We start from the raw sequence: 12,539 nt of genomic DNA, 5'->3' as shown, positions 1-12,539 counted from the left end.
GAGAGACTTTCTTTTTTGCCTGGACTGTGGAAAAAAGGGAGGAGCCATCCAGCCTGGGAATAGTTCCATTGGGCTTTTGAATGAAAAACCAGGTTGAATGTGTTTGCTGGGCTACAGACAACAAATGTGCAGATTTGCTGCTCCAAGTTGATTTAAATCCTTGTCACCTCATCTTGCTCTTCTCTATCTTCTCCCTCCAACTGTTTTCAATAATAATTTGGTGAAATGTCTTCAGTATGGTTTCTGACAGTTTGTTTGTACTCTGCAGGTCCTGTGAAGCAGTAGATGTAATTTGAAGAAAACCTGAAGGAACAAATGGCTTTAGCTGGCTGCCCAGACTCCTTTTTACATCTTCCTTATCGGATAGTAAGTTATGAAATTGTATGTTCCTGTCAGCTTGTAGCATCATATTGCTGTGTGCCAGTGACTTGATTATGCATTCAAACTTTTCATCAAACTGCTAATAGCAGTCTGGCAATTCTCTGGGTTTTGCTAATGTTTGGGAACAGAGGCTCTGTTACCATCCTGTATTCTAGATCTGCTGTAGCAAAAAATATGACTGAGATATACTGATTAAGTTTTCATACCTCTGCTTGAAAAAGCCAGTTTATATTTGGGAGAAGGCACTGGATTCCAAAAAAAAGGGCAAGCTACAATACCAGTGAAATGCCTTGTACCAAAAAGTATCAATGTTTGCTGAATGCTGTATTTGTAGGAATAAAGGCAGAGATTTTTTGCTTTGTTAGATCTTAGTTTGTCAAGTCATTATGCTGTATCTAAGCAGCCAGTATGTCATATTACAAAGAATATACTAAAAAAACCCACTTTAGTTCAATTCAAAGGTGCTAGGCAAAAATACACTTGAAAGTTCTCATATTTATTTTTCCAGGCAGCTGGAATTCTCATCATGCATGCTCTGTATTTTTTATGGATCTGCAAATTTCTTATTTTGGACATGACCTGTTTTCTGCCCTTTTTTTTCTGTTTTCATAGTGTGCTTGCTACCCAAAGTATTCAGTTATGATTTTGGGCCCTGCAGATACACAAATAATTAAAGAGTATCATATGACATAAAAACCTTTTACTCCCAAGAGAAGCATCACTAGTAGTGATTACTACAGTCGTGCTACGCATTTGAAATAAAAAACACAACAACAAAATCCCTGACAAACCTTTAGGATCTATACATCTGTTTTGTAGTACACCCAGGTACAGTTTTTTCCCCTAATAGAGATCTTCAAATTAGTTAAAAGACTAATGTTAGTATATGCTGAGTTGTCAATTGAATGTACCTGAATGCTTTTCCTGACAAGAGGAAGAACAGCTCTTTATAACTGCTTCTGCAGCTATAAAAATAGAATGGACTTTAAGAAATAGTGTCCTGAAAGTCTGTCACTATACTGGGATCTATAATGTTAAAAGAATATGTGAAAAGGTGTGCCTGGCCTTCAAAATTTGGTGAAATTGTTTCCAGTTAATTTACGGTATCATTTGAGTCACGATGCAAAGCTGGGGAAAGGCTGTGTAAGAGAAACTTGACATTGTAGGCAGTCCTTTTGGAGCTGCAAATTCTTTACTGGATGTCAAGCTTTCTCATGAAAATAGTGTCTTTGGTGGTTCATAAGCAATAAGGATGTGAATTTTCCATGGTACTTCCCCTTGCTCTTACAAATCCTATAGATAATATACTTAAGTCTGGAGCAGTCAACAGACTAGAAGTGTCAAAGCAACATGTATGACAGTGGGAAAGTGACTCCCTGTTAATTAATTTTGGTCATAGCTTACTGTTTGTTAACTATCCTAACTATTTTAAAAACTAGCTTTGAAAGCCCATTCACAACTACTGTGCCTTCTGTCAGAAGTGAAGTTCACATTAAAAAAAAACAACCCAACAAAACCCTGAACATCTGTTTTTCCACCCCTACTAAATCTGACTTAGAAGCTTTCATCAACTTGTCTTTCAAATTTGGCTACAGTGCCAGTATTGTGTTGGTAAAGGGCTGAAAGAAGGTTAAACTAAATATGCTCTATATTAAAGTGTGAAGAAGTATTCTGTTTTTTTCAGTACATTTTCTGACTTAACATGAACGGAAGGCTATAGAGAACATTCCTCCAGAGTCCCCAGGGTTGGGACCTTTATGCTGTACTTTAGTGTTTAGAATAAATTGGTACATTGGAGTTTGGGATTATGTTCAAAGTAGACAGCAAGAGAAATGACAGCCTGGGTAAGTGAATATGCACTACAGAATATCCTCTAGTATGCCTTTTTGCCAGCTCCCTGTACCCTTTTTTTTTTCTGGTTTTGGAGAGAGAAGTAAGGTATAGATCTCTAACTTTCTTACTGGGCTCTTTGTTTGCAGTGGTTGCTGCTTTTAGTAGTTTTAGGGTCTTGTTTAAAAGCCTTTTTTAAAAAAAAAATCCCCAACTTTCCTAGGAGTTACCACATCAACCAGTCACACTGAGTGCATTCTCCTAGGAACAATCTCTATCTTTGTGAAAAAAAAATCAATACTACCTTTTAGTGGCTTTCAGGAGCCTTTTCCAAATTCTCGAACTCTTCAATAAAAATCCGGCAGTGAGAATTGGCAGTGGTTGTCTTCTTTTCCTGGAAATTCAGAACATAGTCCCAGAATTTCTCAGAAAAAAAATGGGATGATTTACTGTGTTTCCGTTCTTTTGCAATTTGTAGTCACAACAGTATTTATGCAGTGACTTGAACTCTTGGGGAAGATTTAGTTCTTTAACCCTTTGATGCACGAATTGTACAAGTCTCAGTGACATTGAGAACAAAACGGGTTTGGTTTTTTCTTTTTAGTTTCTGAAGATAAAATTCTGGGCATGCAGGAATGTTCTGTTCATCTTCTAATTCCTACCTTCTGTTTATTTTTTCATAACTAAGATGCAGGCATGACTTTATTAATAATAGTTTATTTTCAGAGAGCTGAATTCTTATTAGAGAAAGTACTTGTTCACATCACAGTCATCGTCTGACTTGGCATAAAATGCACTACAAGTACTTGGTCACAAAATAGGCAGAAAATGGAAATTGCTTTCTCCTTTGTGTACAGACCTGTGGATTTCAGGTTTGCTAATAGTCCTCTTGACTAGATAAGAGCAGAATATTGCACATCATACTGGAGAAGCTTTGTGCACTCCAAAGTAGAGAAGCAAATACTTAAGAGAATTAATAAGCTAGAGGATAGCTATTATAGTAAAAGCCTACTTTAATGATGTCAGATTCATGGATATGAAGATTATTGGATGTGGGGAGAAATATAAAAGGATGAGGAAAAGACTGAAGTTTCTAATGCCTTTTTTTGCCTCAGTCTTTAGTAGTAAGGCCAGTTGTTCTTTGGCTACTCACCCCACTGAGCTGGAAGACAGGGTTGGGGACCAGGATGAAGCCCTCATAATCTAAGGGAAAACAGAGACCTGCTGCACCACTTAGACATATACAAGTATATGGGGCCAGTTGGGGTACACCCAAGGGTACTGAGGGACCTGGTGGAAGTGCTCACCAGGCCACTTTCCATCTTCTACCAGCAGTCTTGGCTAACTGTGGAGGTCTCAGTTGACTGGAAGTTAGCAAATGTGATGCCCAGCCAGAAGGAGGATCTGTAGGGAACTGCTGACCTGTCAGTCTTTACTGCAAAAAACACTGGCTGGCTAGGTCCAAAGAGTCGTTGTGAATGGAGTTAAATCCAGTTGGTGGCCAGTCTCAAATGCTGTTCCCTCAGAGTTGGGGCCAGTTCTCTTTAATATCTTTATCAGTAACCTGGATGAGGGGATTGAGGGCACCTTCCATAAGTTTGCAGGTAGAAAGGCTTTACAGAGGGATCTGGACAGGATGAATAAAAGGGCCAGTGCCAATGGCAAGAGGTTTAATAAGACCAAGGGTCAGGTCCTTCACTTGGGTTGCAGCAATCCCATGCAACACTACAGGCTTGGGGAAAAGTGGCTGGAAAGCTACATAGTGGAAAAGGACCTGGGGGTGTTGATCAACAGCTAGCTGAATATGAGCCAGCAGTGTGCCCAAGTGGCCAAGAAAGTCAATGGCATCCTGGCTGTTAAGAAAAGTAGCATGGCCAGCAGGAGTAGGGAAGTGATTGTCCCCTTTCACTTGGTACTGGTGGGGTGGCACCTTGACTACTGTGTTCAGTTTTGGGGCCCCTCCTACAAGAAGGACATTGAGCTGCTGGAGCAAGTCCAGAAAAGTGCAGAGAAGCTGGTCGAGGATTTGGAGAACACGTCTTACGAGGAGTGGCTGGGGGAACTGAGGTTGTTTAGTCTGAAGAAGAGGAGGCTGAGGGGAGACTTTATCGCTCTTTACAACTACCTAAAAGGAGGTTGTAGTGAGGTGGGGGGTTGGTCTCTTCTCCCAAGTAACAAGCAATAGAACAAGAGGAAATGGCCTCAAGTTGTGTCAGGGGAAGTTTAGATGGGAAATTCGGGAAAATGTATTTGCTGAACAGGTTGTCAAACATTGGAACAGGCTGCCCAGGGAAGTGGTTGAGTCACCATCCCTAGAGGTATATAAAAGATGGGTAGATGTGGTGCTTAGGGACATGGTTTAGTGGTGGAAATGGCAGTGGTAGGTCAACAGTTGGGCTTGATAATCTTAAAGGTCTTTTCCAGTTAATCTATGATGTACTGCCATTACTATAGCATATTTCTTTGCCTTCAACTGGAAGAACAGCAAGGCGCAAGTTCTCCAGGTTGGCAGCTTTGATCCTTGTTTTCCATAAAATGATACAGTAATTCAGAAGGCACTTTTGGAGGGTATCTGATGCAAATCCATGTCATATTAAGGTGATACTTGTTTTTCTAGGGTGATTGAGTGGGTTTGTTGTTTTTTGTTTTGTTTTGTTTTTTTTTTTACTTTTTTACATTTTCAGGAGTTTGCCTTGGTTGAATGGTTAAAGAGGGTTTCTGTTTTAGTGGAGGGAAAAAAAAGTTTCTATCTCTACTTCAGATTTACTTTGGTGGGTGCCAAAATCTTCATCCCTGTGAAACCCAGGTGCCTTCTGTATGACTTAGTCTTAGATGTGACACTTTGGAATTGAACAGTCAATATCAATTGAACAGACAATTGATACTCAGTGTTAATATAGGTATGCATGCTGTGTGAATAACATGTCTTTATCCTACAAAGCACAGCATGAAGAGAAATCATTTGCAGAATGTGTCCAAGCAGACTGAAAACCTATGTGGAATGTCTATCAAGACCTATATTTTGGCCTTTGTTGTCAGTCTGAACCTAACTGAAAATCTCTGTTCTCTTAGTTATTGACAGGTTTTCTTTATCAAGACTATGGAACTATTTCTTAAGGTTTGTGGTGGGTTGATGCTGGCTGGATGCCAGCTGTCTCTCAAAGCCACTCTATTACTCCCCTCCTCAGCTAGGCAGGGGAGAAAAAATATAATGAAAGGCTCATGAGTTGAGATGAGGAGAGGAAGAGATCACTCAGTAATTGCCATCATGAGCAAACCAGACTTGACTTGGAGAAATTAATTGCATTTATTGCCAATTAAATCAGAATAATGAGACATAAAACCAAATCTTGAAGCATATTGCCCTCTTCCTTTCTTCCCAGGCTCAACTTCACTCTCCATTTTATCTGTCTCCTCCCCTAGCAGTGCAGGGGGATACGGAGTAGGATTTGTGGTCAGTTCATCACACAGTGTCTCTGCCACTCCTTCTTCCTCAGAGGGAGGGCTCCTCACACTCTTCCCCTTCACCAGCATGGCGTACCTCCATGGGAGACAGTTCTGTATGAACTTCTTCAACGTGGGTCCTTCTCACAAGCTGCAGCTTCTCACAAACAGCTTTAGTGTGGATCCCTTCCATGCGGTGCATCCTTCAGGAACAGACTGCTCCAGCATGGGTTTCCCATGGGTCACAAGTCCTGCCAGCTAGCCTGCTCCCGCACAAGCTTCTCTCTGCATGTGTCCACAGGTTCTGCTAGGAGCATGCTCTAACATGAGTTTCCCATGGGGTTGCAGCCTCCTTCATACGCATCCACCTGCTTCCTCGTGGAGTCCTTCATAATCTGCAGGTGGATATCACAGAACTTCTGGAGTTGGAAGGGACCTTGAAGATCATTGAGTTCCAACTCCCCTGCATGGGCAGGGACACCTCCCACTAGAACAGGCTGCTCAGAGCCCCATCCAACCTGCCCTTGAACCTCCAGGGATGGGGCCCCCACTGCATCTCTGGGTGGCCTGTTCCAGTGTCTCACCACCCTTACACTGAAGAATTTATGCCTGATCTCTAACCTAAATCTCTCTTCTTTCAGCTTAAACCCCTTCCCTCTTGTCCTGTCACTGCAAGCCCTTGTAAAAAGCCCCTCCCCAGCTTTCCTGTAGGCCCTTCAGGTACTGAAGAGCCACTATGAGGTCCCCCAGGAGCCTTCTCTTTTTCAGGCTGAACAGCCTCAACTCTCTCAGCCTGTCCTCATAAGAGAGGTGCTCCAGCCCTCGGATCATTTTCATGGCCCTTCTCTGAATGCTTTCCAACAGGTCCACATCTTTCTTGTGCTGGAGGCACCAGAGCTGGACCCAGTATTCTAGGTGAGGTCTCACCAGGGCAGAGTAGAGGGGCAGAATCACCCCTCTTGATCTGCTGGCCACACTTCCTTTGCAGCCCAGGATGAAGTTGTCTCTCTGGGCTGCAGCTGCACATTGGTGGCTCATGTCCAGCTTTTGATCCACTAGTACCCCCAAGTCCTTTTCCGCAGGGCTGCTCTGAAGTGTGACCTCCCCCAGCCTGTATTCGTATCTTAGGTTACCTCTGCCCAGGTGCAGGACCCTGCACTTGGCCTTGTTGAACCTCATGAGGTTCACCTGAGCCCACTTCTCCAGCTTGTCCAGGTCCCTGTGGGTGGCATCCCATCCTGCTGGCATATTGACCACACCACCCAGCTTGTTGTCATCAGCAGACTTGCTGAGGGTGCTGTGAATGCCACTCTCAGTATCATGAGTGAGGGTATTACACAACATTGGGCCCAGCACTTACCCCTGAGAGACACCACTTGTCACTGTTTTCCATCTGGACTTAGAGCTGTTGACCACTACCCTCTGGATGTGACCATGCAGCCAATTCCTTATCCACTGAACAGTCCACCCATCAAACCTGTATCTGTTCAGCTTAGAGAGAAGGATATTGTGGGGGACCATGTCAAAGGCCTTAAAGAAGCCCAGATAGATGACATCTGTGGGTCTTCCCTTGTCCACTGATGCAGTTATTCCATTGTAGAAAGCCACTAGGTTGGTCAGGCAGGACTTGCCCTTGATAAAGCCATGCTGGCTGTCCTGAATCAGCTCCATGTCCTCCATGTGCCTTAGCATGTCTTCTAGGAGGATCTGTTCCATGATCTTCCCAGGCACAGAGGGGAGGCTGATAGGCTGGTAATTCCTAGGGTCCTCCTTTCTATGCTTTTTAAATATCTGTTCCCCTTTTGACCTCCATGGGCTGCAGTGGCACAGCCTGCTTCACCATGGTCTTTGCCATGGGCTGCAAGAAAATCTCTGCTCTGGTGCCAGAAGCACCTCCTCCCCCTCCTTCTCCACTGACTTTGCTGTATGCAGAACTGTTTCTTTCACATTTTCTCACCCTTCTCGGTTGTTGTTCCACTGCAGTTTTTTTCCCAATTTTAAGTATGTTTTCACAGAGGCACTACCACCTTTTCTGATGGGTTCAGCCTTGGCCAATGGTAGGACCATCTTGGAGCCAGTTGGCATTGGCTCTGTTGGACATGGGGGAAGCTTCTAGTAGCTTCTCACAGAAGCCTCCTCTGCAGTCCTTTCCTCCTTGCCCCCTCCTCCTCCCAGGTATCAAAACCTTGCCATGCAAACCAAATTAATGACTTTTTAAGATTCAAAATAAATGGCAGCTTGATTTATTCTCATTAGGCTTAAATATACAAGGATGCTGCTTGTACAGAATTTTTCCTGGACTTTGTTTTTCATGCTAACAGGGCAATGTGGAAGGACCAGAGTGCACAAGCAGGCTTTCAAAGCATAGCTCAGTGAAAAAGAACCCACACTAGAGGCATTATTGCATCGCATCATTCTTTTGCATATTGTATGAAGAAATGAAGCTGAAATGTTGCTATTGCCAATGCAGAAAGTCATCAGATTTGTGAAATATGGTGTCAGTCAACAGATTATTTTTTTTTTTATGATGCTCTTGTTTTAACAGTTTACATGTATGTGGTGTAGAGGGTTGATGGACTGCAGCAGACTTACAGTACAAAGCAGTGAGAACATTAGTGAGTGTTTCTACAAGACATGTTGCCTTCAATATGAAGTTATGAAATGTGTCTCCTTGAGTATAGACTGCAGATTTATTTTTATAGTTAGAGTTGATGCTACTTGGTAGTTTTTGTTGAAGAGTAACGAGCTGGATTTATAGCCTCTGTCTGTTTTAATGGAAAGAAATCTGTTTAAAAATTGTCCCAAAAGCAATTGTTTTCACTCATATTGAAATAAAACTGTGGTGCTCACCTCTGAAACAGATCATTGGAAGTGCACTCACCTCCACTATCGCATGTCATCAGAATATTATGTATGAAGCAAAATAACGGCAGAGAAATTTGTATCTCACTCTAAGCTGTTATACAATTGATTACCATTTCCCTTCTTACAAGAAACACCCATGAATTACTGTTCTGCTGTACCAGTTTACCTTTCTATAATTCCAGTTGAAAGTCTGTACTTGTCTGTTTGCACTTCTACCTTTGTATTCTTGTTTACACAGAATTTGGTTGGTAAAACATGAGGTATTTTTTGAAGTTGAATGTGAGCAAGAAATTTCAAGTGGCTAGGTCCACATTTTTTTTTGGTTATATAAGATTTTTCAACTTGCCAAAAAAAGACTCAAAGCATACTAATGGTCTGTCGTACTATTTACAGCTTACATTACTACTAACAGTGGTGAGAAAACAATGTACATGTTGCAAACCAAGTGAGGAAATTACAAGAAGCTTAATTTTGCATCTTCCTGTTAGTAGTTTCATGATCGTCCTTGAACAGTAGACTGAACATATCATTAAATCTTGTTATACCATTATATGCAGGCAGCCTCTTAATTTTTTCACTTGATTTAGCTCTAATTTTCATACACTTGTAAATCTACAGCTTACTTTTTACTTAAGAGAAGGCTGAAGGGAGAACTTAGAAATGTGTACAAATACCTGAAAGAATGGTGCAAAGAGGGCAGAGCTAGGCCCTTCTCAGTGGTGCCCAGTGACAGGAACACAGGCAGCTTGGCACAGACTGAAACACTGGAGTTTCCCTCTGAACATTGGGCAGCACTCTTCCATTGTGAGGGTGATTGAGCACTGACACAGGTTGCCCAGAGAGGTGGTGGAATCTCCATCCTTGGAGACAGTCCAAAGCCATCTGGACACGGTCTCAGGCAACTGGCTGTAGGTGGCCCAGCTTGAGCAGTTGGGTGGACCAGATGACCTCTAGAGGTCTCTTCCAACCTCAATCATTAAATGGTCCTGTGAAAATCAAAACCAATGGATCTTTAAAAAAAAATAATGGATCTTTTTAGGTTCTAACTTGCTTGCAACTTTTAAGATGCCACTTCCAGATTGTAAAAACATCTGTGTGGATAAAAACAGGCCGTTTTCTGGTACTTTCTCACAAAACTTCATGAGGCCATTCTGAAGTGATGGTAACAATCAGTTTAGCAGACTTTAGCACCAAACTAAGTCTTTTACAAATGAATAAATAATTAACAAGTTGTTTACCAACTGCTTATTTTGGAGGACTACCAGTATGAGTGTTTTGATGTTAGTAACAGCTCTCACGTAATGGAAGAATGAAGTTGATGCACTGGTCCTAAGACAGCTTTCATACTTTAGACATCTGTGTAAACATAGAGAAAAAAACCCTTGAAATAGAAGAGAATGGAAGTATTTTGGGTTTTTTTGGTTTTTTTAATTTTTTTTTTTAATTGGCTATTTTATAGTCACTGGATTTATGTTAGTAATAGTTTGGGGGTGTGTGTTTTTAATGAAGCTTCCTCCTACAGATGTTCTGTGCTGTACATAATGAGTAAATAATAACCACTGGAAAAGATTATTTTGTTTTTTAAGAGGAAGATAAGATTGCTCTGCATCTGGAGCTGTCACTTTTCAAGAAAGTGCTGTGGCTTGGATAATTCTAAGTGCCAGTTGGCTCAAAGAGGCCTTTTCTATCCTTGGAAATAGACTTGAGATAGGATGTTGCTTGTACTTAAGTATTTCCAAGAAATATATCTAGATACAAACCTTGCTAAAAGTTATACATGGTAGATCTTCTTGCCTTACACAGTCTAAAGGTTTGATCAAAGGAAGGACAGTATTTCATAAGCACTTAAAATTTCTTCTTTAAGTTAAAAAGGAAGGGGTGGGGGACCCAAGCAACAACCCCCCAGCCAAAATCCTGTGATTCTGTGTTTAAGTGAGATCAACTCTGAGAGGAGAATTTTTCTGTGTGTAGAAAAAAACTGTGGGTACATTTTCCAAACTTAATTTTTAATGTGATGTCTTATGGCAGGGGTAATTTTGTTCCTACACTTGCAGAACATGTAGTTATAATGCTGCAGCTGAGTCCTGAGCTGGAGCTACTGGTTCAAACAAGAATGGATACCCTAAATGCACCGTGGCGTTGGTGTTGGATGTGCCACTCACTTTGTAAAGCTAAGGAAGAACATACTAAGTCCACCTAGAACTTGTGATGACTGAAAAGATCTTTACTTGCTTCTTTTGCTTCCTCTTAACATTTTTTTTATTTATTTTTGTTTCTAATGTAACACAGTCTGAAATACTCTCTTAGAAGTTCTCCCTAAGTTCCAACAAAACTCTGCCACGTTTCAGGTGTTTCTTTCATTCCTGGAGTGGCAGGTACATTCGCTTTGTGGAGATGTGGGATGGAGAGTGCAGCAGAGAACAAGGACTTTGTTCTTGAAGTGTTGGCTTTGCTTTTTCAGGATGGAATTTTACCAAATTGATCAGCTTACAGGAACCCTTCATGTAGAAAAGGCCAGATTATTGGAATTACTGGCCTTTTATGCTAGATAGTATTGATATTTTAATCTGAGGCATTAAGATACAGTGTTTTTCTGTCTGGTTTTGAAAGAGCAGCAAGCAATAAAAGGTAGAACACAAATGCCCAGCAAAGCTCTCAGGCTTTACTGCTATTTTAGGAGATTTGGCTTGTGTGCTGGTACGACCAGTGTGCATATTTGAAATTCTAGCCTCTACAATGAAAAGACAAGCCCTCGGAAACAGCCAGTGGTTTTGGAGCATGCCTGTCCTTTGCAAGCTGAATGTTAAACAATTACTTAAGACTCTACTACACACTGGTTGTAGCTCTTGATGTCTTACACGCTGGCTCCATTTTTTTGACATCATTTTGGCAAGTGCAGGAACCTGGCAATCCTTCATGCTAGGGGCCTTAGCTCTAATAAAGCGCTTTAGTTATTAGCACAAGTAAATAGTTGTCCATTTGTGCTTCATTAATGCATATTAGTCATACAGTAAATACTGTCATGCTGGCAAGTTCCCCAGAATACTGAATACTTCTGCACAGTTCAGGAGGGGGTTTCTGACAAAGTGGTGTTGGCACCTTCCTTGAAGAAGTTCTTGAACCTATTAGTGTAGCAGAGTAACAGACCATTATTTCAGCTCATGTGGGTTTTTGTAAAACTGATACTTCAGTGGAGGCAAAGAAGTATTTTTGATTAATGTTATGCTGTTGCAATAGAATCATAGAATCATTAAGGTTGGAAGAGGCCTTAAACATCATCAAGTTCCAACCCCTCTGTCATGAGCAGGGATCCCTACCACTAGATCAGGTTGCACAAAACCTCATCCAACCTGGCCTTAAAAACCTCCAGGAATGGGCCATCAGCAACCTTCCTGGGCAACCCATTCCAGTTCCTCACCACCCTTTATAGTGAAGAATTTCTTACTAATATCTAACCTAAATCTCTTCTCTCTCAATTTAAAACTGTTACCCCTTCTCCCATCACTATCTTCTCTGATGAAAAGCCCCTCCCCAGCTTTCCTGTAGCCCCCTTCAAGTACTGAAAGTCCACTATAAGGTCTTCCCAGAGCCTTCTCTTCTCCAGGCTGAACAGCCCCAATTCTCTCAGCCTGTCCTCATAGCAGAGGTCCATCCAGGATTTTGATCATCTTGGTGGCCCTTCTTTGGACCCTTTCCAACAGATCTGTATCTTTCTTGTCCTGAGGGCACCAGAACTATACACAGTACTCCAGGTGCAGCCTCACAAGAGCAGAGGGGCAGAATCACCTCCCTGGCCCTACTGGTCACACCTCTTTTGATGCAGCCCAGGATGCAGTTGCTCTCTGGGCTCCAGCACACACTGGCAGCTCATGTCGAGCTTCTCATTTACTGCCACCCCCAAGTCCTTCTCCTCTGGACTGCTCTCCAGCCATTCTCCCCACAGCCTGTATTTGTGCCTGGGGTTACGCCAACCCAGGTGCAGGACCCTGCACTTGGCCTTGTTGAACTTCATGAGGTTG

The 12,539-nt window shown here is 42.0% G+C and overlaps 1 protein-coding gene across 1 annotated transcript in view; it reads left to right on the top strand.

The window, feature by feature from the left end:
* The first annotated feature begins 313 nt into the window (after positions 1 to 313).
* Positions 314 to 12,539, top strand: part of GRB10 (growth factor receptor-bound protein 10) — a 123,041-nt gene continuing 110,815 nt past the window's right edge. The window contains exon 1 of the mRNA XM_010008350.1: positions 314 to 366. Within this exon, the coding sequence (XP_010006652.1) occupies positions 316 to 366 (51 nt within the window). The 5' untranslated portion in view covers positions 314 to 315. The remainder of the gene's footprint in view (positions 367 to 12,539) is intronic.

The sequence above is a fragment of the Chaetura pelagica genome, unplaced genomic scaffold (assembly GCF_000747805.2).
Source record: "Chaetura pelagica isolate M959 unplaced genomic scaffold, ChaPel_1.0 scaffold71, whole genome shotgun sequence".
Taxonomy (NCBI): Eukaryota; Metazoa; Chordata; class Aves; order Apodiformes; family Apodidae; genus Chaetura; species Chaetura pelagica.
This window is presented reverse-complemented; position numbering and strand designations above follow the sequence as displayed.